General features: G+C 37.4%; 1 protein-coding gene across 15 annotated transcripts in view; it reads right to left on the bottom strand.

Annotated features, from left to right (window-relative positions):
• The window catches only part of SCLT1 (sodium channel and clathrin linker 1), a 289,811-nt gene that overhangs the window by 69,003 nt on the left and 193,212 nt on the right, over positions 1-27,596 (bottom strand). For all 15 annotated transcript variants that reach the window (XM_077140031.1, XM_077140032.1, XM_077140040.1 and 12 more), the window contains 2 exons: positions 23,996-24,188; positions 10,890-11,086 (listed from right to left, as the gene is read on the bottom strand). In XM_077140031.1, coding sequence (XP_076996146.1) covers positions 10,890-11,086; positions 23,996-24,188 — 390 coding nt within the window. The remainder of the gene's footprint in view (positions 1-10,889; positions 11,087-23,995; positions 24,189-27,596) is intronic.

The raw sequence follows: 27,596 nt of genomic DNA, 5'->3' as shown, positions 1-27,596 counted from the left end.
TGTGCTGTCCATTTTTGAGCTTTTGTATCTAGTCCTGTTGCACAGTCTGTATCCCTTCAGCTCCAATTACCCATTATCTTACCCTGTTTCTAACTCCTGCTGGTCTCTGTTACCAATGACATATTCCAAGTTTATTCTCGAATGTTGGTTCACATCAGTGGGACCATACAGTATTTGTCCTTTAGTTTTTGGCTAGGCTCACTCAGCATAATGTTCTCTAGGTCCATCCATGTTATTACATGCTTCATAAGTTTATTCTGTCTTAAAGCTGCATAATATTCCATCGTATGTATATACCACAGTTTGTTTAGCCACTCGTCTGTTGATGGACATTTTGGCTGTTTCCATCTCTTTGCAATTGTAAATAACGCTGCTATAAACACTGGTGTGCAAATGTCCGTTTGTGTCTTTGCCCTTAAGTCCTTTGAGTAGATACCTAGCAATGGTATTGCTGGGTTGTATGGCAATTCTATATTCAGTTTTTTGAGAACTGCCAAACTGCCTTCCACAGTGGTTGCACCATTTGACATTCCCACCAACAGTGGATAAGTGTGCCTCTTTCTCCACATCCTCTCCAGCACTTGTCATTTTCTGTTTTGTTGATAATGGCCATTCTGGTGGGTGTGAGATGATATCTCATTGTGGTTTTGATTTGCATTTCTCTAATGGCCAGGGACATTGAGCATCTCTTCATGTGCCTTTTGGCCATTTGTATTTCCTCTTCTGAGAGGTGTCTGTTCAAGTCTTTTTCCCATTTTGTAATTGGGTTGGCTGTCTGTTTGTTGTTGAGTTGAACAATCTCTTTATAAATTCTGGATACTAGACCTTTATCTGATATGTCGTTTCCAAATATTGTCTCCCATTGTGTAGGCTGTCTTTCTACTTTCTTGATGAAGTTCTTTGATGCACAAAAGTGTTTAATTTTGAGGAGCTCCCATTTATTTCTTTCTTTCTACAGTGCTCTTGCTTTAGGTTTAAGGTCCATAAAACCGCCTCCAATTGTAAGTTTCATAAGATATCTCCCTACATTTTCCTCTAACTGTTTTATGGTCTTAGACCTAATGTTTAGATCTTTGATCCATTTTGAGTTAACTTTTGTATAGGGTGTGAGATATGGGTCCTATTTCATTCTTTTACATATGGATATCCAGTTCTCTAGGCACCATTTATTGAAGAGACTGTTCTGTCCCAGGTGAGTTGGCTTGACTACCTTATCAAAGATCAAATGTCCATAGATGAGAGGGTCTATATCTGAACACTCTGTGTGATTCCATTGTTCAATATATCTATCTTTATGCCAATACCATGCTGTTTTGACCACTGTGGCTTCATAATATGCCTTAAAGTCAGGCAGCGTGAGACCTCCAGCTTCGTTTTTTTTCCTCAAGATACTTTTAGCAATTCGGGGCACCCTGCCCTTCCAGATAAATTTGCTTATTGGTTTTTCTATTTCTGAAAAATAAGTTGTTGGGATTTTGACTGCTATTGCATTGAATCTGTAGATCAATTTAGGTAGGATTGATATCATCTTAACTATATTTAGTCTTCCAATCCATGAACACGGTATGCCCTTCCATCTATTTAGGTCTTCTGTGATTTCTTTTAACAGTTTTTTGTAGTTTTCTTTGTATATGTTTTTTGTTTCTTTAGTTAAATTTATTCCTAGGTATTTTATTCTTTTAGTTGCAATTGTAAATGGGATTCGTTTCTTGATTTCCCCCTCAGCTTGTTCATTGCTAGTGTATAGAAATACTACAGATTTTTGAATGCTAATCTTGTAACCTGCTACTTTGCTGTACTCATTTATTAGCTCTAGTAGTTTTGTTGTGGATTTTTCTGGGTTTTCGACGTATAGTATCATATCATCTGCAAACAGTGATAGTTTTACATCTTCCTTTCCAATTTTGATGCCTTGTATTTCTTTTTCTTGTTTAATTGCTCTGGTTAGAACCTCCAACATGATGTTGAATAATAGTGGTGATAGTGGACATCCTTGTCTTGTTCCTGATCTTAGGGGGAAAGTTTTCAATTTTTCCCCATTGAGGATGATATTAGCTGTGGGTTTTTCATATATTCCCCTCTATCATTTTAAGGAAGTTCCCTTGTATTCCTATCTTTTGAAGGGTTTTCAACAGGAAAGGATGTTGAATATTGTCAAATGCCTTCTGTGCATCAATTGAGATTATCATGTGATTTTTCTGCTTTGATTTGTTGATATGGTGTATTACATTAATTGATTTTCTTATGTTGAACCATCCTTGCATACCTGGGATGAATCCTACTTGGTCATGATGTATAATTCTTTTAATGTGTTGTTGGATTCGATTTGCTAGAATTTTGTTGAGGATTTTTGCATCTCTATTCATTAGAGAGATTGGTCTGTAGTTTTCTTTTTTTGTAATATCTTTGCCTGGTTTTGGTATGAGGGTGATGTTGGCTTCATAGAATGAATTAGGTAGCTTTCCCTCCACTTCGATTTTTTTGAAGAGTTTGGGGAGAGTTGGTACTAATTCTTTCTGGAATGTTTGGTAGAATTCACATGTGAAGCCGTCTGGTCCTGGACTTTTCTTTTTAGGAAGCTTTTGAATGACTGATTCACTTTCTTTACTTGTGATTGGTTTGTTGAGGTCATCTATTTCTTCTTGAGTCAAAGTTGGTTGTTCATGTCTTTCCAGGAACCCGTCCATTTCATCTAAATTGTTGTATTTATTAGCGTAAAGTTGTTCATAGTATCCTGTTATTACCTCCTTTATTTCTTTGAGGTCAGTGGTTATGTCTCCTCTTCCATTTCTGATCTTATTTATTTGCATCCTCTCTCTTCTTCTTTTTGTCAATCTTGCTAAGGGCCCATCAATCTTATTGATTTTCTCATAGAACCAACTTCTGGTCTTATTGATTTTCTCTATTGTTTTCATGTTTTCAATTTCATTTATTTCTGCTCTAATCTTTGTTATTTCTTTCCTTTTGCTTGCTTTGGGGTTAGTTTGCTGTTCTTTCTCCAGTTCTTCCAAGTGGACAGTTATTCCTGAATTTTTGCCTTTTCTTCTTTTCTTATATAGGCATTTAGGGCAATAAATTTCCCTCTTAGCACTGCCTTTGCTGCGTCCCATAGGTTTTGATATGTTGTGTTTTCATTTTCATTTGCCTCGAGGTATTTACTAATTTCTCTTGCAATTTCTTGTTTGACCCACTCGTTGTTTAGGAGTGTGTTGTTGAGCCTCCACGTATTTGTGAATTTTCTGGCACTCCGCCTATTATTGATTTCCAACTTCATTCCTTTATGATCCGAGAAAGTGTTGTGTATGATTTCAATCTTTTTAAATTTGTTAAGACTTGCTTTGTGACCCAGCATATGGTCTATCTTTGAGAATGATCCATGAGCACTTGAGAAAAACGTGTATCCTGCTGTTGTGGGATGTAATGTCCTATAAATGTCTGTTAAGTCTAGCTCATTTATAGTAATATTCAGATTCTCTATTTCTTTATTGATCCTCTGTCTAGATGTTCTGTCCATTGATGATAGTGGTGAATTGAAGTCTCCAACTATTATAGCATATGTGTCTATTTCCCTTTTCAGTGTTTGCAGTGTATTCCTCACGTATGTTGGGGCATTCTGGTTCGGTGCATAAATATTTATGATTGTTATGTCTTCTTGTTTAATTGTTCCTTTTATTAGTAGATAGTGTCCTTCTTTGTCTCTTTTAACTGTTTAACATTTGAAGTCTAATTTGTTGGTATTAGTATAGGTACTCCTGCTCTTTTCTGGTTGTTATTTGCATGAAATATCTTTTCCCAACCTTTCACTTTCAACCTATGTTTATCTTTGGGTCTAAGATGTGTTTCCTGTAGACAGCATATAGAAGGATTCTGTTTTTTAATCCATTCTGCCAGTCTATGTCTTTTGATTGGGGAATTCAGTCCATTAACATCTAGTGTTATTACTGTTTGGATAATATTTTCCTCTACCATTTTGCCTTTTGTATTATATATATCATATCTGATTTTCCTTCTTTCTACACTCTTCTCCATACCTCTCTCTTCTGTCTTCTCATATCTCACTCTAGTGCTCCCTTTAGTATTTCTTGCAGAGTTGGTCTCCTGGTCACAAATTCTCTCAGTGACTTTTTGTCTGAGAATGTTTTAATCTCCCTCATTTTTGAAGGACAATTTTGCTGGATATAGAAGTCTTGGTTGGCAGTTTTTCTCTTTTAGTAATTTAAATATATCATCCCACTGTCTTCTAGCTTCCACGGTTTCTGGTGAGAAATCTACAGATAGCTTATTGGGTTTCCCTTGTATGTGATGGATTGTTTTTCTCCTCCTGCTTTCAAGATCCTCTCTTTCTCTTTTACCTCTGACATTCTAACTAGTAAGTGTCTTGGAGAACGCCTATTTGGATCTATTCTCTTTGGGGTGCGCTGCACTTCTTGGATCTGTAATTTTAGTTCTTTCATAAGAGTTGGGAAATTTTCAGTGAAAATTCTTCCATTAGTTTTTCTCCTCCTTTTCCCTTCTTTTCTCCTTCTGGGACACCCACAACACGTATATTTGTGCGCTTCATATTGTCATTCAGTTCCCTGATCCCCTGTTCAAATTTTTCCATTCTTTTCCCTATAGTTTCTGTTTCTTTTTGGAATTCGGATGTTCCATCCTCCAATTCACTAATTCTAGCTTCTGTCTCTTTAAATCTACCATTGTAGGTATCCATTGTTTTTTCCATCTTTTCTACTTTGTCCTTCACTCCCATAAGTTCTGTGATTTGTTTTTTCAGTTTTTCTATTTCTTCTTTTTGTTCAGCCCATGTCTTCTTCATGTCCTCCCTCAATTTATCGATTTGGTTTTTGAAGAGGTTTTCCATTTCTGTTCGTATATTCAGCATTAGTTGTTTCAGCTCCTGTATCTCATTTGAACTATTGGTTTGTTCCTTTGACTGGGCCATATCTTCAATTTTCTGAGCATGATCCGTTATCTTCTGCTGGTGTCTGGGCATTTAATCAGATTTCCCTGCGTGTGAGACCCAGCAGGTTGAAAGATTTTTCTGTGAAATCTCTGGGCTCTGTTTTTCTTATCCTGCCCAGTAGGTGGCGCTCGTGGCGCTCATCTGTCTGCGGGTCCCACCAGTAAAAGATGCTGTGGCTCCTTTAATTTTGGAAAACTATCGATGTGGGGGAGGGTCGTCAGCCGAAGCGGCTTTGGGGAGTGCCAATCCGAATCTCCCAGCCGGCCCGGGGATCCGCGCGCCGGGAGGGCCGCCAGCCTCCGTGGCTTGGGGGAGCGCCTGTCCAAATTTCCCTGCCGGCCCGGGGCGCCAAGCGTGGTGGGGGGGCGCCGGCCTCCGCGGCTTGGGGGAGCGTCTGTCCAAATTTCCCAGCCAGCCCGTGGTGCCAAGTGTGGCAGGGGGGCGCTAGCCACCGTGGCTTGGGGGAGTGCCTATCCACTGTTCCCAGCTGGACCGGGAAGCCATGTGTTTGAAAGGGACCCTGGTTGCCGTTCTCCATGGCTTGGGGATCTCCGATCCAATTCTCCCAGCTGGTCCGGTAGTCTGCGCGTTGGGGGGGGGGGCGCCAGCTGCCGCGGCTTGAGGGGACCGCCTGTCCAATTCTCCCAGCCGGCCCGGGAAGGAGGGAGGGAGGGACTCCGGCCGTCTGCCGCCCTGGCCCGGGGAAGCCCGCGCCCCTCGGCGATCTCACCGGAGTGGGTTCTCCGAGCCAGTCAGCAGTTCCAGAATGGGGTACGCTGTCTTCTTGGTCTCTGTCATGGCTCCAGGAGCTGTTCTGTATCGTTTCTAGTTCCCTAGTAGCTGTTCTGGAGGAGGAACTAAGACTCGCGCGTCTTACTAAGCCGCCATCTTCTCCGGAAGTTTTCAAGAGCTTATTCTTAAACGGACCTCAGTCCTCTGCAGGAGTGCGATTTGGGCCTACCGGCCGCTGGGCCGCTGCCCTCCTGGCTCCGTCCTGCAATGGTGGAGGCCTGAGCAGTCAAGAGGGCGGACTCGGAGGAGGATCCAGGGGGGAGCCGTGGCAGAGGAGCAGGGGTCTCCACGCTGCCACCTGCTGCGGCCAGGCTCCTTGCTGTCTCTTTAATTCTTATTAAGCACCGTAGGGTGGAAGCTTGATTAGATTATCTCCATAGAGATGTGATGTGCCCAGTTGTGGGTATTAACTTTTGATTAGAGGGAGATAGGACTCCATCCATTCCAGGTGGATCTTGATTAGTTTACTGGAATCCTTTAAAAGAGGAAACAGTTTAGAGAGAGCTACCAAAAGCAGCAGAGCCATGAGAGATCCATGAGAGCCAAGAGCCCATGTAGCCAGAGATCTGTGGAGATGAAGAAGGAAATCGTCCCCAGGAGTGCTTCATGAAACAAGAAGCCTAGAGAGAAAGCTAGCAGACATCACCATATTTGCCATGTGCCTTTCCAGTTGAGAGAGAAACCCTGAACTTCATCGGCCTTTCTTGAGTGAAGGTATTCTTTTGTTGGTGTCTTAATTTGGACATTTTTATTGACTTGTTTTAATTTAAACATTCTCCCTGCCTTACAATGATAAATTAGTGACTTAATAAATTCCTCTTTATAAAAGTCATTCCATTTCTGGTATATCAAATTCCAGCAGCTAGCAAACTAGAACAGTGGGTGTGTGGAGCATGAGGGTTGTAGGGTAGGTGGCAGAGACATTGGAGCACAGGGAAGGTAGGGCACAGGTGTGTCCTTGCACAGGGGAAGGGGTCCGGGGACCTGGGACGTGGATGTGCAAGTGTGGAAGATGTGGCTATGCAGGTGTGCGGGTCTGGGAGACAAGGCCCTGGTATGCGCTGGTCCTGGCAGGGTCCTGGTGTGTGGGTGCAGAGTCAGAGGCAGCGGGCCAGGTTTGCGCCTATGGGGGCTGTGGGCAATTGTGGCCCGGATGTACAGGATAGTGCTCTCCCAGAGGTGGGGGGGGGGCATGGCAGGGGTGCACAAGTGTGTGAGCATAGACTGGGAGGGCCATAAGCTGATGTACAGTTGCATAGAGCTCAGGGGAGTTGGGGCAGAGTTGCATGACTATATGTACTAGGGGTGGGTGCAGCCTGAGCATGAAGGTGAGTGCCTGCAGCTGGGATGCACAGGCGACTTCCTGCAGGAGGCAGGTAGGGGGAGGTAGGGACTGGGACAGGTAGGGGAGGTGGGGGCCGAGGGAATAGGCACAGGTGCATGGGTCTTGGAAGGGGCGGGGTGAGACTGCGGTGGCACAAGAGAGGTGGGTTGGGCTGGGGCAGGCATACGTGCTTGGGGTAGGGTTGTGCAGCAGGTATGCGCTGGATGGGTTGGCGGGAGGGGGGTGCTTGGAGCACAGGGAGTGGTGGCCGGTGATGGGGTTCAGGTGCGTGGGGCATGGGGTGAGTTGCGGGTAGCGGGGCTGGGGCGGTGTGTGAGGGTAGTGCATTCAAGGAATGTGACTGGGCTTACCTCCTTGTCCTGGGCTCCCTGACCATGCCCTCCTGAGGGATCTGAGCTTCCATTTTGAAAGGGGCATGTTAGGCTGTTTGCACTTGCTGGACAATCTCCAGTTCTTTGCATCTCAATCTTACAGCTTCTGCAACTAGGGCTTCCCTATGTGGTATAGAAGACCTCCCAGGTCACTTACACCCTGGAATCGCCGTCCCAGTCCCCTTTCTTCTCCTACTCAAGCTGTTCCTTGGAGCCAGGGTAAACTCCCCCAATCGTATTCTGCCATCTTACAGGAACTCCTCTTGATTTAATTAAAAATAATTATATCAGTATTTATATAGTTCCAAAGTCTTGCCTGAAAATGTATAAAACAAAGTTTATTCAGAAGTCTAGCCTTCATCTTTGTCCCCTCTCTCCCCTTATAGATAACCAATTCAATTATTTTGTCATACCTCTTCACTTTTTAAAATAGAAATGTGTGTTGTGTATGAATGTATTTGTATATATACTATATATAAGTAAAAAGTAGAGTACTACACACACTGTCATAGTCCTTGTTTTTTTTTTTTTTTCACTTAATAGATGTGGCTATTGCTCCAAGTGCTAAGATTTTGATTGGGATTATACTGACTCTATACATAGTGTGAAGGAAGAAGGAGATCTTTAAAGTACTGAGTATCCAGATTCATTAACAAGGTATACTCCTCTATTTAGGCCTTCTTTAAAGATATTACTCTCAATATCATTAATTGCTTTCAAGGGAAAGTCTTACACATCTTTTGTTGGATTTAATCTTGGAAATTTGGTGGGTTTTGATGGTATTTTAAGTTTTACCATTTTAAAAATTTCCTTTTTGAAATGTTTGTTTCTGGTCTATAGAAATGAAATTGACTTTCATATATCCATATTATATCCAGTAAATTTATTTATTAATCTAATAGTTGGTCTATAAATTATTTTGGATTTTCTACATATGCAACAATGTTGTCATAATTACTGTTTTCTTTTTTCCTTTCCAATTTACATATCTTTTATTTCTTTTTCTTGCCCGAGTGCACTGATTAGGACTTCTAGCACAAAGATAAATGGAAATGGTAATAGTGAATCTTCTTTGTCATTTTTCCAAGCGTCAAAGGAAAATAAATTAAAAATAAAAAGTTGCCATTAAAAATAATGTTTGCTGTAGGATACTTTTGTGAAATTAAGGAAATTCTATTTCTCATTTGCTAAGAGACATTTTGAAAAATCGTGAATGGTTATTAAACTTCTGCATTTTAGAACTTTTCTCTTTTAATAAGTTAAGGTGATAAATTACATAAATTTCTTTAAATGTTATATCAACTTTGCATTTCTGGTAAAGCCAAATGGTAGTTGTGCTAGTTTGAAACTGCTGTGAACCCCATAAAAGTCATCTTCTTTAACTTTTTTTTCAGTATTGTGGGTGGGACCTGTTGATTAGGTGGTTTTCATGGAGATGTTTCTCTACCCATTCAAGTGGGACTGCTTACTGGAGTCATTTTAGAGGAAACCATTTTGGAAAAAACTTCAGAGCTGACAGAGCCCACACAGCCAGAGATCTTTGGCAATGCAGAAGGGAAAATGCCCCTGGTGATGCCTTATGAAACAAGAAGCCAAGAGAGAAAGCTAGCAGATGCCACCATGTGCCTTCCCAGCTGACAGAGGTGTCCAAAAGCTAAATATCCCAGCAGACACCAGTCACATGCCTAGCCAGCTGAGAGAGGTATTCTGGACACCATCAGCCTTTTTTGAAAGATGGTAACTTCTTGTTGGTGTTTTAATTTGGACATTGTCATGGCTTTAGAACCATAAACTTGTAGTATAATAAATTCCCCTTTAAAAAGCCATTCCGTTTCTGGTATATTGCATTCTGGCAGCTTTAGCAAACGAACAGAGTAGTGATGTATTTTTGGTGGTGGTGTTAGTTCTTTAATGCTCTTAGTAGATGCTGTTTATAATCCTCTAACTGTTTTAGTTGTGGAAGGTTGGTCCAAATTGCCTTGCTCACTGACAACTGGAAGCAGAAGGTTGCTTTATCTCTTGAATTCATTTTAATTACGTTTTCATTCCACCCAAACTGCTCTGTCATGGTTACAAAGATCACCAAATGGCGCCAAATGGAAAGTTTGGCAGACCTCACCCTACTCAACCAATCAGTAGTATTTTAAAACATAGTAGTTAAGAGCATATTCTCTATCCAAACTACCTGATTTTGAAACCAGGATCTATCACTTCACTAGCTATGGACTCTAAACAAGTTACTTAATTCTCTGGGCCTTAGTTACTCTACCTGTAACATGTAAATCATATTATTCTCCATTTTGTGGAGTGTTGTGAGGATTAATTAAGTACATGCAAGTTCCTTAGAACCATGTACACATTAAAAACTCAGTAAATATCACTTATTAATAGTGCTTATTCCTCCCATTTCATATATATATTCAGTCTTGATTCCTACGTCCTTACACTTTTTCTCAGTCTCTTTCACTGGAGTCTTTCTAGTCCCAAACTTTAAATTTTAGAACTCAGTCCTCAGATATCTTCATTTCTTTATTTATGCTCCCTTTCCACATGTTCACATCCTGTAGCTTTAAAAATCATGTGTATGTGAATAATTCACAAATTTATAGCTCCTCTTGAGTTCTACATCTATATTCTAAACTGATTAATTGATAATCCCAATTGAATTTCTTTTAGGCAGCTCATACTTAACATGGCCCAAAGTAAACTTTCTTTTTTTGATTTTCCCCAGTTTTTCAAACACTAGTCATAGCTGCAATCATCTTATACCTTGACTATTACAGTATGGTCTCTTTTTTCCTCCTACCTTTGTTCCCTACAGTCTATTTTTCTTTTCTTCTTGTGTGGTGCATGGTTGGGAATTGAACCTGGGTCTTCCACATGACAGGTGAGAATTTTACCACAGAATTATGAGTGCACCCCCCTAAGGTCTATTTTTAATCAGCAAAGTCATCTCTTAAACATTAAACCTGATGGCATCACTCTGCTCAATCCTTCCTGTAGTTTCTTCTCATTCAGCACAAAATCTCAAGTTATTATGCAAAAGTTGACTAACTTTTTCTTAAAAGGGCAAACAGTAAAATATTCTAGCTTTTGCAAGTTAAACAAACTCAGTCAGAAGTAGAAAATGTTTAGATGCTATACCTATATGCAAACAATATTAAGATTCTAAACTGACATATCCAACCAACAATCATTATATGTTTGTGGAATGTGCATAATTTTTACAAATATATACAGCATTAGTTTTAGTTTAGAATGCTTAACATCATAGCAGTTCAATAAACATTAGCTGGATAAAAAAATAAGTATATGGTCCAGAATTATAAATTTTTATAAAATAATTATGGCAAGGACATTAAACTACAGGTTAAGTCATTTTTTTTTGTAAAACATGTCAAACAATTAATAGTAGACTTACTTTAGATTACTGATCCTAATTTCTGCACTTTCAGAAAGTTTCTTTGTTTCTTCTTTCCACCTACTGGTTGCCTTCTGTTGAGTCAGTAAAAGATGCCTCAGTTCAACAGTGGAATTTCTATTACTGTCTTCCATTTCTCTCAATCGAACTTCAAATCCATGTTCCTTTATTGAAAATTCATGTTCCATTGTACTGATCTAGGGAATGAAACAACAGTTTCTCCTTTTGTTTTCTGTTATTTTAGGAGCTATATTCATCAATGATACATACAAAAGGAATCATTCATTATGTTTTATGATTTGTCTCTATCCACAAAAGACAATCTATCTTATAAAGTAAATTTAATAAAACTAGAATTATTACAGACTAATATTTGCAACATTTCCCCCACGTCTTCATATCCCAGTGGTATAAAAAATTTATTGGCTAAAATAAAATGCTTTCCTTACTCTAAATTTGGATGCTAGAATCAGGTCAAGTGTTTGTGCTCTCAGTAAGAAAGTCACTTTCGATTTATATACTAAACATCCTATGGTCTTTCAAAGGGCTTTGTAAAGTCAAAGAAAATTATACACAAGAATTCATTTACTACTTCGAATGCAGTATTAATAAATGACATATACTTTTTCAAGGTAAAAAAAACAATATACATAATGATTTTTAGAATTTCATATGGAAAAGTTTTCAGCATATTTCTAGGTAACTTATGTTATTATAGTAAAAATACCTTAATGCAGAATGAATACACAAGTAAATGCTCTTAGGATAACTAGCATAATAAAGAATTTGGTTGGCTATATTCCCAATTCCTCAGAGATATCCTCTTTTGCCTTAGAATCTCTTGAGTGATAGAAGTATCTTTGTTATTCACGGTGCCTTCCCCTTCACACCACATAGTTCATGCTAAAGAAATGACAGGGAGGTGCCAGCCACATCTCCAGGTTTAGGGTGGGTATTGGCTATGCCAGAAAGACTAACCAAGTGATAGCCTGACCTCCTGGTGGGGGTGGGTAGTGGGAAGGAGCTGGAGATTTGAGTTCAACCATTTGGTCACTGATTCAGTCAAGAATGTCTATATACTGAAATGCCAATAAAAACTTTCAACGATGAAGCTTAAGTGAGCTTCCCTGGTTGGTAATATATGTTAATGTGCTAGGAGGTTGACATATATGTCCTGACTCCATGGGGACAGATGACACCAGAGGCTTTGTGCTTGAGACGCTCTCAGACCCCTGTATGTTTCTTCTTTTGGCTCCTTATTTGTATCCATTTTTTAGCTTTTTTTTTTTTTTTTTTTCCTACATGGGCAGGCACCGGAAATCGAACCTGGGTCTCCGGCATGGCAGGTGAGAACTCTGCCACTGAGCCACCGTTGCCCACCCTATTTGTATCCTTTTTGCTGTGATAAAACTTTCATCATGAACATAGAGTTAGCACGAGTAAATAACAGGGGGAGGGACAAGAGTTAAGGGGAGGTTTAGATTACCTATCTGGCGAGGGTGTGTTTATTGGTTATTTTTCTCTTAGAAACTATGGAATTATCTAAAATTGAGATGGTTGATGTACTGTGGAATCTGGACAAAAAAAAAAAAAAAAGCATAGTGCTTTTCTGAGTTCTGTGAGCCATTCTAGTGAATTTTTGAACCCATGGAGGTAGCTCAGAACACCCGAATACGCAGCAAACTGATCAGAGGTGCAGGGTGACTTGGAAATCCCTGATCCTGCGGCTGATGTCTGAAGTGAGGGCAGTTTTGTGGAGGAGTATGCCCTTAATTTGTGCAGCCTATACTAACTCCAGATGGTATCAGAACTGTATTACAATATTCCAGCAGCCTTCCTTGACGAGGGATCAGGAAAAGAACTGCATCCTAATGCCCTAAGGCATCCCACATGAATAATGAATGACCTTCTCTCACAAGCATCAAAAATGGAACTACCTAGCTGCTATCAATGGGTCAACTGAGAAAATAGTTAAAGGAATTACTCTCTGTATTCTCTGGTTCAAATGAAAAACTCTCATGGAGAAAGGATGTAAGGTCATTTTGATTTCTCTGGTGTACCTTCAGGCCTTCTTTATCTTATTATACTAAAGACATATTCTGCAAAATTTTGCATTATCTCATTTAACTTATGTGGCCCATTTATTCAAACACTATAATTACATAGAATCTTGAACAGGAAGTGAGATCTTGTTGGTTTGTACAGGTTAGTGTGATACCTCAATACAGCTCAGAGTAATTTGGGCAGAGAATAAAAAAGTATTTGCAAAGTCCCCTTGGGAGACTGGGGAGAAAGGAAGAAATATTAAACTTCCTGTCTGGGGAATTCCTGATATTCTTGCAAGCAGTGGGGACACACAATTCAATAGGCTGAGCCTCAGTCTTGGGGCTTGCCCCTATCAATCATATTCCTGCAGAGGAAAAGCTAAACCTATTTATAATCATGCCCAAGAGCTACCCCCAGAGAATCTCTTTTGTTGCTCAGATGTGGCCTTTCTCTCTAAGCCAATTTGGCAGGTGAACTCACTGCTTTTCTCCCCACGTGGGACATGACTCCCAGAGATATAAATCTCCCTGGCAATGGACAGGACTCCTGGCGATGAGCTGGGACCTGGCATCATGGGACTAAGAAAGACCTTTTGACCAAAAGAGAAATGAAACAAAATAAAATCTCAGTGGCTGAGAGATTTCAAACAAGTTGGGAGGTTATTCTGGAGGTTATTCTTACATCATATAGATATGCTTTTAGTTTATGGTGTATTTGAGTGGCTAGAGGGAAGTACCTGAAACTGTTTAACTGTATTCTAGCCTTTTTTTTTTTTTTTAACTTTTTTATTGTAAAGTGTGCTGGTTTGAAAGGATGTATGTCCCCTAGAAAAGCCATGCTTAATAAAAATCCCATTTCATAAAGGCAGAATAATCCCTATTCAATACTGTATGTTTGAAACTGTAATTAGATCATCTCCCTGGAGATGTTATTTAATCAAGAGTGGTTGTTAAACTGGATTAGGTGACAACATGTTTCCACCCATCTGGATAGGTCTTGATAAGTTCCTGGAGTCCTATAAAAGAGGAAACATTATGGAGAATGAAGGAGATTCGGAGAGAGCAGAGAATGCTGCAGCACAACAAAGCAGAGAGTCCATGAGTCAGTGACCTTTGGAGATGAAGAAGGAAAATGCCTCCCGGGAAGCTTCATGAAACCGGAAGCCAGGAGAGAAGAAGCTAGCAGATGACGCTGTGTTCGCCATGTGCCTTCCAGATGAGAGAGGAACCCTAACTGTGTTCACCATGTGCCTTCTCACTTGAGAGAGAAACCTAAACTTCAGCAGCCTTCTGAAACCAAGGTATCTTTCCCTGGATGCTTTAGATTAGACATTTCTGTAGACTTGTTTTAATTGGGACATTCTCTCGGCCTTAGAATTGTAAACTAGCAACTTATTAAATTCCCCTTTTTAAAAGCCATTCCATTTCTGGTATATTGCATTCTGGCAGCTAGCAAACTAGAACATATAGTACAACATTTATACAAAGCAAAGAAAGAAAAAGGCAATAGTTTTCAAAGCACTTTTCAACAAGTAGTTACAGGACAGATACCAGAGTTTGTCATGGTCTACCATATGGTCCTTTCAGATTTTTTTCCTTCTGGCTACTCCAGAATATAGGGTAGCCTTGATTCTTGAAGACGATTATATAACCATGTGGCTTAACCATGTGATGGCATGATTGTGTAAATCTTGTGTCTGATGCTTTCTTTACCCAGGGTATGGACAGATGAGTAAAAAAATAAGGACAAAAAGTAAATAAATAATTGGGGAGGGAGGGGTAGAAAAACTGGGTAGATTGCAATGCTAATGGTCAATGAGAAGGAGGGTTAAAGGGTATGGGATGTAGGGTTTTTTCCTTCTTTTTTTAAATTCATTTTTCTGGAGTAATGCAGATGTTCTAAAAATGGTCATGATGGTGAACACACAACTATGCAATGATACTGTGAGCCACTGATTGTATACATAATGTATACAAAATGGAGTGCATGTGTACATGAAGATATCTCAATAAAAATATTTTTAAAAAGAAAGATTGCAAAGAATATTGATCTTAGGATATTTTAAAGTAACGTCCTTTAAAACAGCCAGTTTGGCTTCTGGTAATTCATTAAATATGGCTATTTTCAAATTTAAAAAAGAATGAATAAAGGACTCAACTTCATCAATTCCCAAATACTAAAACAAAACCACCAGCAGCAAATGCTACAGCTCATGGAAGAAAACAGCAAACACTTTGTCCTTGCCAGTCCACTAAATGCAACATACTCCCTAAAATTCTTAAATTGCTTCCTCAAATAGGAACACAAGTAGAAATTTAAGACTTTATGAATACAGATATTGGAAAACAACCTTGTTGTGCTGATTTGAAACTGTTGTGTACCCCAGAAGCCATGTTCTTTAATCCTGATTCAATATTGCTGGGTGGGATCTTTTTGATTACTTTGCTTCAGTGGAGATGGGATCCACCCAATTACGGGTGGGACATTTTGATTAGGTGATTTCCATGGAGATGTGTTTCTACCCATATAAGGTGGGTCACTTACTAGAGTCCTTTAAGAGGGAACCATTTTGAAAAATGTTTTAGAGCTAACACATACAGAGACATTTGGCGATGCAGAAAGAAAACGCCCCTGGGGAAGCTGTTTAAAACCAGAAGCCAAAGGACCAGCAGACAACAGCCACATGCCTTTCCAGATTGACCTTTCTTGAGTCAAAGTATCTTTTCCTGTATGCCTTAGTTTGGACACTTTTATAACTTTATAACTGTAAACTTGAAACTTTATTAATAAATTCCCTTCATAAAAAAGCAAATCACTTCTGGTATATTGCATTTCCAGCAGCATTAACAAACTAAAACACTTGAATTTATTGCTTTGTATGGTATTACTATGCAAGCTTCCAACGGCTGCTTCATTTCTGTTGCTATTTTGATAATTTTTGAGTTATTGAATTCTGTAAATTTATATTTGAATCCGTTCTTCCTCGTTCCCTGCTTCAATTTCCACTTTCTCTGGAGAAGCTATAATCTGACATCTTGGATGGAAAACAAACATTCTAGTCTCAATCAATATTTTTCTCTTACACATATTAAAAAAACTGATCTACAGGAAGAAGCTAGTGATAAATATGAACTATCACCTTTGACCAGTTACAGAAACAAGGACTGTGATGGTACGAATATTTCCTCCCTGTTTTGTTGTATCTTTGTATTTGTACATAAAGCAAATAGCTTGGTTTCTTATCATATAAGTTGAATTGCTTATGTTTTATATGTAAATAAATATATATAAAGTATTGTTCTTGTATAGTATATTTATTGTTCATGTTATAGTATCTATATAGTAAAGTACTGTTCTTGTATAGTATATTACATAAGGACTTGCACTCTATTCTGGAGCGATTTAGTGCATTTCCAATTATATGCAGGATAACTGAGTACTGTTACGTGAAACACGCCTGCTTTTGTATTCTCTTTAGAGATTAAGTATGGTTTAAGGTGATGTGTACAGCTGCCAAGTTGACAAGGGATGGACTGTGATGCTTAGGTTCATGTGTCAAGTAGGCCAATTGATGGTGCCCAGTTTTCTGGTCAGGGAAGCACTGGCTAACTGCTGTTGTGAGGGCATTTTCTGGAATTAAATCATCAGTCAGTTGATTGCATTTATGGCTGACTACATCTATGATCTATTAAGGGGAGTGAAATCTACAAAAAGAATCCAATCAGTTTGATCAAATTAAATTGGCTGGATTTGATCCAATGAGTTAAAGTCTTTTAAGGTAGAGGTGACAATTTCAGCAGTCAGAAGAGGGAATTTTCATCTCTACTTCAGCCAGGCAGCTTCTCCTGAGAATTCATTGAAGACCTACAGCAGATTTGTCAGCTCATGGCCTGCCCTATGGAATTTGGACTCATGCATCACTATAGCTGCATGAGACACTTTTATAAAATCTCATATTTACAGATATCTCCTGTTAGTTCTGTTTCCCTAGAGAACTCCGACTATTACAGTGGCTATCAGGTGATTCAAATTTTCACTGCTCTGTGCAGGTCCACAAATAACTGCAGAGATATCCTGAGTATTGATTTTCAAATGATAAATAAATTTTGGCCCATAGATGAAACTGCAAATACAGAATCCATGAAAAATGAGGAGCAAATATTTTCCAAAACAAACAAAAAATAAAACCCCATATGAAAACAAACAAACAAAATTAACCTACACATCTACTCTGTGTTAGAATTTGCCTGCCTAGCATCATCACTGGGAAAATCACAATTACCTGGCTTCTGCCTACTTCTTCAAGTTTGTGTTGTGCCACTCTCCCCTTCCTTTTTTTTTTGTTTCAACCACACTGCCCTCTCATTCTTGGGTATTTTTCACATGTACTTTGGTATTTTTCACTTTACCTGGAATCTTTCCCCTTCTGCTTAAGTATTTTTATTCCACTTGTAAAACTCAGTTCAATTATTGCTTCTCAAGGGAAATTTTCTCTTAGTATCTATCTAGACAAAGTCCGATCCCTCTCTTAAAAGCTTTTATAGTGCCCTATACTTCATCTGAAGAGCATTCACTAGTTGTAATTATATGTATAAAATATCTCCATCTTTACTCAAATTATAAGCTTTTAAGGAAAGGGACATTCTGTTTTGTATACTATTTCATCCTCAGTACTTCATATAGTGCTGGGAGCATATCAAGGTGCTCAAAACACAGTTGAAGACTGAATGAATGACAGCTTTTTGGTGTCAAAATTCAGTCCTTAAACAAACCCCATTTCATTTAGCTAATTCAATTCTGATTTCTCAAGTGGACAAGCTTGCAGTGTTGTTGGAAGGCTAAAGGGCACAACAACTGGGTCTCCTGTTACAAAGACCCTGTTAATGATGAAATTCAGAATGTCGGGTAGGTAAAATGGGTTTATGTTCTCCCTTTCTTCTTCATATGTCCTTCGTCTGAATAGAACTACCTCAACCACAAATAGATAGCAGGATTGCTGAAAATGACTCCATGGCTCCTTTTGCTAATTTTGATACCTATATTAGCTAAGAGGATGTTCTGCTCCTTATTTACCAGTGATTCTAATCTCAAGCTAAATGCAGATTTGCAAAAAGTGAGCATTTTAGTGGGAACAGGCTAGGTAGACAAGTTTTTTGCAACCCTTCTGTTGTCTAGACATTAGTTACTATCCTTCAGAACTGTTAAAATCCGATCAAATACAATAGGGGGAATATATTGATTGTCTCTGATTTTCAAAAACAAAACTCAAAAACATATGTATTCTATACAAGTATAGAAAATACTAAGGAGGTCAAAAGACAAATATAAGACCGCTGTAATCCATGACTCAGAGATAACTTTCAACCTCTACATAATTTTTGAAAGAAATTTAAGTTAAGATTACACTGTGTATGTGTGTGTATATCATGTATAATATTCTTTCATCAATTGTAACAAATACACCACCCTAATGTAAGGTGCTAATAATAGGGTGGTCTCTCTCTAAGTCAACTCAGCAGGGAAACTCACTGCCCTTCCTGTACATGGGGTGTGACTCCCAGGCACGTGGGACAGAACTCCCTGAATTCCCCAGGACCTGGCGTCATGGGACTGAGAAAGGCTTCTTGACCAAAAGGGGCAAGAGAAAAATGAGAGAAAGTAAAGATTCAGTGTCTGACAGATTTCAAACAGAGTCAAGAGATTATCCTGGAGGTTATTCTTACACATTGTTTAGATATCCCTTTTTAGTTTATGGTGTATTGGAGTGGCTAGAGGAAATACCTGAAACTGTGGAGCTGTGTTCCAGTAGCCCTGATTCTTGAAGATGACTGTATAATGATGTAGCTTTACAATGTGACGGTGTGATTGTGAAAACCATGTGTCTAATGCTCCTTTTATCCAGGGTATGGACCGATGAGTGAAAAAAAAAAAAGGATAATAAATAAATAAATAATAGGGGGGATGGGAGGTAAAGTAAACTGGGTAGATGGAAATAGTAGTGGTCAATGAGAGGGAGGGGTAAGGTGTATGGGATATATGAGTTTTTTCTTTCTTTTTTTTTTAAAAAAATTTTTAAATAAAAAAACACCAATTAAACGCAAATATTCCTGTTTTGATCATTCCTTTCTACACATATAATCAGCAATTCACAACATCACCACGTAGCTGCACACCCACAATCATGACCATCCCTCAGAACATCTGCATCATGAGTTTTTTCTTTTCATTTTTTTTCTGGAGTAATGCAAATGTTCTAGAAAACGATCATGGTGATGAATACATAACTATGTGATGATATTGTGTGAGCCACTGATTATACACCACGTATGAACTGTATGTGTGTGAAGATTTGTCAATAAAAATAAAAAAAATAATAATAATAATGGGGTGGGAGGGGGAATGTAATATGGGAACTCTATAGTTTTTGTATTTCTTTATAAACATAAAACTTCTCTAATAATAATAAAAAGAATTATAAAATTGAGATTATACTGTATATAAGATTAAACATATATATTTAATTTAGGGCATAGTAATATAATAGTATTATAGGGCCACGGTGGCTCAGCAGGTAAGAGTGCTTGCCTGCCATGCCCGAGGACCCGGGTTCGATTCCCGGTGCCTGCCCATGTTTAAAAAAAAAAAAATATATATATATATATATATATATATATAATAGTATTATAAATTATTTGAAAACATGGTTTTTAATAATAGCATAACATAGTGTTTTACAGATATACCACAATTTAATCATTCATTTATTTCTGATATTTAGGTTGTTTTTAATTTGTTACTGAACAATGCTGCAGTGAATTTCCTTATTTACGAGCTATTTTGATTATTTTCTCATGACTAAATTTTATATTCATTTTAAATAAATGTGAACTATTTTATACTTTCAGCTGCAAGGTATGAGTATCCATTCATTTCACAGTACATTCACTCATATAGAGTACTCTGCAGTTAGTTACAGTGAGCCTGGACTTTTAAAAGATTGTTCATTGGCTATTTGTTTTTCTTAGCCTATGAACTGTTTACGCCACATAACTGTTTTTCTCTCTTTTTCACAAATATTTTTCTTTTATATTTTTAAGGTTCCTTCTCTAAATAGTCTTATTCCTTTATCGTATTGATTAAAACTATTTCCCCCAGATATTTATTTTAAGCATTAAAAAATAATTTTAAACATTTAAGATTTTATATATTCAAATCTATTAAGATTTTTCGTTAGGAATTTCCTCATTTTTTTTCTTGGAAAGACTTGTTTAGAAAGTCTTTCCCCATCAAATATTCACCTACATTTCCTACTTATGTTTTATAGTATCATTAAAGTTTTTAAGTGATTATATTAGTTTGTTAAGCTGCTGGAATGTAATATACCAGATATTGAATGGCCTTTTTTTTTTGCATGGGTAGATACCAGGAATCGAACCCAGGTCTCCGACATGGCAGGAAAGAATTCTGCCACTGAGCCACTGTTGAACTGCCCTGGAATGGCTTTTCAGAAAGGAATTTAATAAGTTACAAGTTTACAGTTCCAGTGTCGAGAAAATGTCCAAACTAAGGCATTCAGGGAAAGATGCCTTAATTCAATGAAGGCCGATGGGTCTGGAACACCTCTGTCAGCTGGGAAGGTACATGGCTGGCATCTGCTGGTCCCGTGTCCTGGGCTCTGTTGCTTTCAGCCTCTGTTCTTGCTGGGGTTCCTTATTTTGCTTCTCTAGGGATGGCTTTCATCATTTGGCTTCCCTTGGCTCTTTCCAGGTTCTGGCTTAACATCTCATGGGAAGGCACATGGTGATGTCTGCTGGGCTCCAAGCATCTCCAAACATCCGTGTCTCTGTCAGCTCTGAAGCAACTGTTCTCCAAACATTTACATTGGTTCTGCCTGTCAGCTCACTCCAAAATGCTTCCTCTTTTAAAGGACTCCAGTAAACTAATCAAGACCCATCTGGAATGGGTGGGGTCACATCTGCATCTAATCCAAAGGTCACACCCTAACTGGGCACTTCACATCTCCATGGAAGTAATCTAACTAAAAGTTTCCTCCCTTCAATATTGAATCAGGATTAAAAGAAATAGCTGCCTTCACACGGTCGGCTCAGGATTAAAACATGCTTTTCTGGAGTACATAAATAGCTTCAAACTGGCACAGTTATTAATCCATCTGAAATTTATAAGGTGAATTTGCAGTAAGATATGAGGATATGATATTTTTCCATGAAAGTACACGGGCTATTTTTTTAATTATGGAAATACTTTTGTATGGTGATTTTCAAGTATACAAAAGGAGAAAAAAGTATAATAAGTCTCCATATTTCATAAATAGAAAACTTGCTTTATTTATATTTCTACCCGCTTTCTTCTGCCAAGATTATTTTTCTCTCAAAATGAATATAAATCTTAATGGCTATGCTGGTTTGAAATGTTGTGTACTCCAGAAAACCCATGTCCTTTAATTATGAATCAATATTGTTGGGTGGGATCTTTTTGATTACGTTTTTTCCACGGAGATGTGACCCACCCATTTGTGGGTGGGATCTTTAGATTAGATGGTTTCCATGGTAATGTGTCTCCATTCATTCAAGGTGTGTCACTTACTGGAGTTCGTTAAGAGGGAGCTATTTTGGAAAAAGCTTCAGAGCTGACACATATAGAGATATTTGGAGATGCAGAAAGAAAATGTCCCTGTGGAAGCTGTTTGAAATGAGAAGCTGGGAAAGAAAGCTAGCAGATGTCGGCATGTGCCTTCCCAGCTGACAGAGAAACCACCAGCATCATCAGCCCTTTCTTGAGTGAAGGTTATCTTTCTCTGGATGCCTTCATTTGGACATTTTTATGATCTTAGAACTCTAAACTCATAACTTAATAAATCTCCTTTATAAAAGCCAACCCATTTCTGGTATATTGCATTTCCAGCAGCATTAACAAACCAAAACAATGATGTAATTCAATTAATTTTAACACACACATCAACATAACAAAACGACCATCCAGTTTCTGATACTGTAGGAGCACAGGTCCTTTCAGTCGGGAGTCATCCACCCAAAAGATACCTACTATTCTTACCCACCCTCATAGGCTACTATGCCTACTCTTCACTCTCATATGTGAAATAATAGACTATAAGGTTTCATTTTTTTAAATGTTTGGCTTCTTTGCTTAACATTATGTTTCTTGAGGTTCATTTGCTATTACTTGTAGACACAATTCATTCTTTTCCATTGCTGCACATATTCCATTACATGAATCTTCTAACAGTTTATTTATACATTCTTATATTGATGGCATTTCAGCTATTTTCAGTTTTTTGATGTTACGATTAAAATTTCTATGAATATTCTTGTACATGTTTTGGTGAACATGAGCATTCATATCTATGGGGTATGTAGCCAGGATTACTTGATAAAGGATATATTATTATCCAGCTTTAAAAAATATTGCCAAACAGTAGTTGTACCAATGTGTGTTTCCTGCAGTAAAGTAAAAAAATTCCAAGCTAGATCTTGTTTGCTTTTTCAGATCTAAGATGGTTTAATGTCTTGACAAAAAGTGAGATGACTTAAGTACATTTTATATTTTGTGCATTCAGGCCACCATATGCATAGATATTCTACAGGAGATTCTTGTCTTCAGTGTGCCATTGTGCTGGATGTTGGGAAGTATGACAGAAATTTGTTAACACAGACTAACCACAAAGTACCAAATATTTCTTGCCATTTGTGATCTTGCAATAAAAATGTGCCAGATCAGGATCACAAGGATAGTATTAAAACCATAACATATGTTCTTCAACTTGTTCAAATGTTTTCTAGCTACAGGGAAGCCAGATATTCCTTCATTCAATACATACTTCTTAGTTCTCATACAGTAGTTTTCTATATATTCTGCCCAGTGTAACTGCTGTACATCAACATACATATATATATATATATATATATATATATATTTTTTTTTTTTTTCCACAGGCAGGCACCGGGAGTTGAACCTGTGTCTCCGGCATGTGTACATCAATACTGAATGTCTTTTTATCTTCAGGGTTTAACTGATTCATTAACATACTGACATTAGCAGTATTCCAAATCCAAGATTTATTTGTGAAATATTCACGAAACACCATAGCTTTGTGAAGACGAGTTATTATTTTCATTATCCATGGTTTCTGACCTGTCAACCTGAGTGCCAGATCGAGCAGTAATGCGGGTAATGTATGTCTGACACCCTACCAATAATGAAGCAATAGGCTATTGGAATACAACTTAATATTAGGGTCCTTGTAGTAAGAACAAAGTAAAATACTAACACTCCCACCCCACAGCCTTACTATGGAACGGGAAGATGTAAATCTTCATCATTATGCAATAGTGCCACTTTTTACAAAAATAACATGGAATGGTAAAAGTAAGCAAAATGTTAATGTCAGTATCTGTGCTTCCTGAAATTCCCTTAAAAAGGTTATCATGTTCCTACTGCAAAAGCAGGCAAGCATTAGAATGAAGAAGGGGAAAAGGAAGAGAAAATAATAGAAGGGAAATTAATTTTTTAAGATAAGACTTTGTTCTTCATTTTTCTTAGCAAGGAATTCTCAGATGAGCTAAGAGTGTTTCTTATAGCACTTTCTGTACAGTTAGTTTTGGAAAAGTTCAGTTTTTGAGAGGTTATTATAGAGGGAGAAGGGAGATTGACCGTCTATAAGGTCATCTAATGCACAGTTTCGTTAGCACTGCTTAAATTGTTTTGGCAGGAATATCAGTATTTATTTTATGATTGAAAAAGAATTTTTATTTTGTTAGACAATGAAACCAATCATTTTCAAGTATACTTGCCAAGTTCCAAAACACAGAAATGACTGGTTAATATCTACATTATGATTCTGTGCTGTCTGATGAGAAGGCAAAAAAGGGCAGGCGGAAGGCACTTAAAATGTTTTACTAGGTCTCTCTATATATTCCTTATATTTCATTTTTTCCAATTATTATTTCCAATTAGTTCTGAAAATTAATTTAGTTCTGAAATTAGTTCTGAAAAACATTATTTCCAATTAGTTCTGAAAATACCTTTAATTTAGCTTTCTTTTGGGCTTCCAGAGCAATCTTTCTCAAATCCTCAGTCTCTTTCTGTAACTGTTCATTTTCTTGCTGAAGTTTCAGCCTTTGTTCACTGACAAGTCCACAATTCTCTCTCTCAGACTCCAACACATTTTGAAGTTTCTGAATCATTTCTTGGCAACGTGATATCTCTTCTGAGGAACTGATTACAAAACAAAACAAAACAAAAAGAATTCTTAGATTTAATAACCTATAATAAAAGTCAAGAAGTCTGTCCACATTTTATAGTATAGACTTTTCTTTTTTTCTGAGTCATTTCTCTGCAGTTTAGATTTAAACTTTATGCTTTCAAAATATTATGTTATACCAGGCAAATACACTCAACCTAACAATCTTAAATAAGAGTAGATAAATTCATGTGGTTACAACTCACCTAAAAAATCAGTATGAAATCTCTTTAAAAATTTTACTGACACTGAGAATCACTGTGTAAGGAGGACAAAAGGTCAAACGGAAACTAATAATAAAGAAGACCAAGTATGTAATAATCAGGACTCTTTTATTTTATCAATAAACACAGAAAAACACAAAAGTTTACTACTACATTACACAATTATAATGATAGGGTCTATTTTCATATTTTCCTGTTACATGCCCTAGAAACGGATTTTATAAACTTCTAGTTGTATTATCATAGGTTAAAAGGATATGTTTCTTGGACTTTCTGAACAATGGTTAATGGGTGAGACAATCTTTAAACATGTATGTTGCTTAAATATAATACTAACTTTCATTTCTATTCTTTTTAACTTCCATTTTTTCAATGCCAGAAAATCAATCACTGTGAATATTTCCTGGTCAATAGGTGTTACTGGGAATACATATTTCCTAGTCAATATATTTCACAGAGAATACATAAATGCTATTAATATTGTTAAAGCTTAGGAAAACTACTGGTTGAAAGTTCCTTGCAAGCAGAGAAATTCTTAAACAAGTTTCAGAAAGTGAAGAACTATTCTTTTATAGCCCTACTTGACAGCGTACAATCATGCATTCTTGAATTTTCCTGCAAGTTTTGACTTACCCATATCTGCAAATACTTCAGTGACTTAGTGGCTGTTTCTTTGTTCTTCTAGAACTTTGCATTCCTAACTCCTCCTACATTCTTATAAATTCTAATTCTTACATTAAATCTTTTATTCCCATAATACTTGAAGCTCTGTTTTCCTGTCTAAATCTTGACTGATAAAGTTCCTAATGAAATGATGGATTTAGGCAATACTCATCAAAGAATAAGATTAGAAAGGAAAACAACACATTATGTACTTCCTAACAGAAGTTAATACATCATCATCTATAACTTAGGTACCCTAACATATATATGTTCTTATCTTAATCTATATTCCTGTTGGTATGAACACATTATAACTAGGACCTTTTAAAGATGTTATTTTTACTTGGGTGTGGACCAACTGAACGAGGGTAAGTATTATTGGGGGCCTTATAAAGAGAAACTGAGTCACACAATTAAGAAAGGAGAGGATATCACGATGTGATGGAAGGCAGAAATACAAGCCAAGGAACCCCAAGGATTGGTGGTAGCCAGCACCAGAATGCTAGACTCCATAGAAAGCAAGCCTTGACAATATCTTGATTTTGAACTTCTTCCACCCTCAAAACAATGAGCCAATAAATTGCTGTTATTTAAGCCAACCTATTGTGCGGTATTTGTTACAGCAATCTTGCAAACTAAGAAAGCATCTATGAAGAATTCTTACTAAAAATTGAAAGCTGGATCAGACCAAGCCACTCGATCTAATTATTGGCTTTTAGGAACTAAAGGAGACATAGAAACAAGTTAAAACCTTTAGGATCTAAAGGAGACACAGAAACAAGTTAAATGACATCATGTATATGCACGCAAAAACTCGGCAACATAAACAACTCAGTTTTTTCAGCAAGTAATTTGTGGGGAAAAAACAGAGAAAGGGGAATACATATAGATCAAAGGAAAGGAAGTAAGAAATACAGCACTATGAGCATACAGAACCAGAAGTGAACAAGAGGGCTCTCATTCAGGAGAAACCTCTAAATGAAGTAATTGTAAGAAAGCCCCCATCAGTCATGGGTACAAATGAGGAGTCCCGTTGGCTAAAAACCCTGTGTACTGGGGATGCAGGAAGGCGTCATTATCTTTCCCTGCCTCACTAAACATGTAAGAACTTACACTGGAGACAAACACTCTGCCTGCAAAGAATTTATGGGAGAATATAGGCTAATTTTTGTCTTTTACTGAAGCCTTTCACGCAGTCCTCATACCTCACACATAAGAAACATATTAGAAAGAAAACTTAAGATTGTATTAGTTGTAAGAAAGCCTTTATATTACCCTCATACCTTACTTAACATGTAAGAATTCACACTTGAGAGAGGCCCTGTGAAAGTAATAAACATGGTAAAGCCTTTAGCTATTTTTCATCTCTTACTTAATATGTAAGAACTCACACAGAGAAGAAGCACTATGAATGTGGGAAAGTCTGTCAAATTTTCACGTTACCTTACATGTACACTGGAGGATGCAGGAAAGATAACTCACATACCTTAGTGAACACATATAAACAAATATAGGGAAGATCTATACGTGTAAGGAACATGGAAAAGTTATAATTGGTGTTCAAATTTTAACAGGCACACCTACACTGGAAAAAAAAAAAAACTCTATGAATGCAAAGAATATGGGATAGCCTTCAGTTGTTATTCATTTCTTATGAAACATACACAAACTTATAATATTCATATGTGAACTTCCACTGGAGAAAGACCTTATTAATGTAAGGAATATGGAATAGCCTTAAATTTTTACTCTTTCTTTAGGAAACAAGTAGGAAAACTCACAGTAGAGAGAAATCACAGTAATACAAAAAAGACTTTGTTTTTCCTCATATCTTAAAATTCTTCATTGAACCTACAGTACAGTAAAACCTTATAAATGTAAGCAATGTGGAAAAGTATTCATTTCCTCCTCATTCCTCAGGGAGCATGTGAATGCGCAACTAAAGAAAAACCCTATGGATGTAAGAAACATAGTTAAGAGATATATTAGAGAACTCACAATGGAAAGAAACCCTAGGAATAAAAAAATTTAGGAGGAGCTTTTCTGTTCTTTACAAAATATGAGAATTTGGAGAGAAACTCTGAATATAAGGAATGTGATACAAACTTCATTGATTTTTCTTTTTCCTGTTCATGTAAAAAAATCATACTACAGCAAAACCATGTGAATTAAAAAAAAATGCAGGAATGATTTTACTCAATACTTTTAAGAGGTACATGGATATACACATTGGAGAGAAACCCTGTGAACATATGGTATTTGGAGAAGCCTTCATATACGATCCTTCAACTACTATGTACAAGAAAATTCATAAGCATTTCCTGCAATCTTGCTTTAGAAGTAATCACATGAGTAACAATCTTAATAGGTTACTGAAAATGACACATATATTGAAATTTGCCCAATCCTTTGTTGAAAAAAACCCACTTCATTAAGTAACAGTACATATTTGAAAGTAACATACTTGTCTTTATTTTAAAAATATATTTTAAACAT

This window comes from Tamandua tetradactyla, chromosome 22 (genome assembly GCF_023851605.1).
Source record: "Tamandua tetradactyla isolate mTamTet1 chromosome 22, mTamTet1.pri, whole genome shotgun sequence".
NCBI lineage: Eukaryota > Metazoa > Chordata > Mammalia > Pilosa > Myrmecophagidae > Tamandua > Tamandua tetradactyla.
This window is presented reverse-complemented; position numbering and strand designations above follow the sequence as displayed.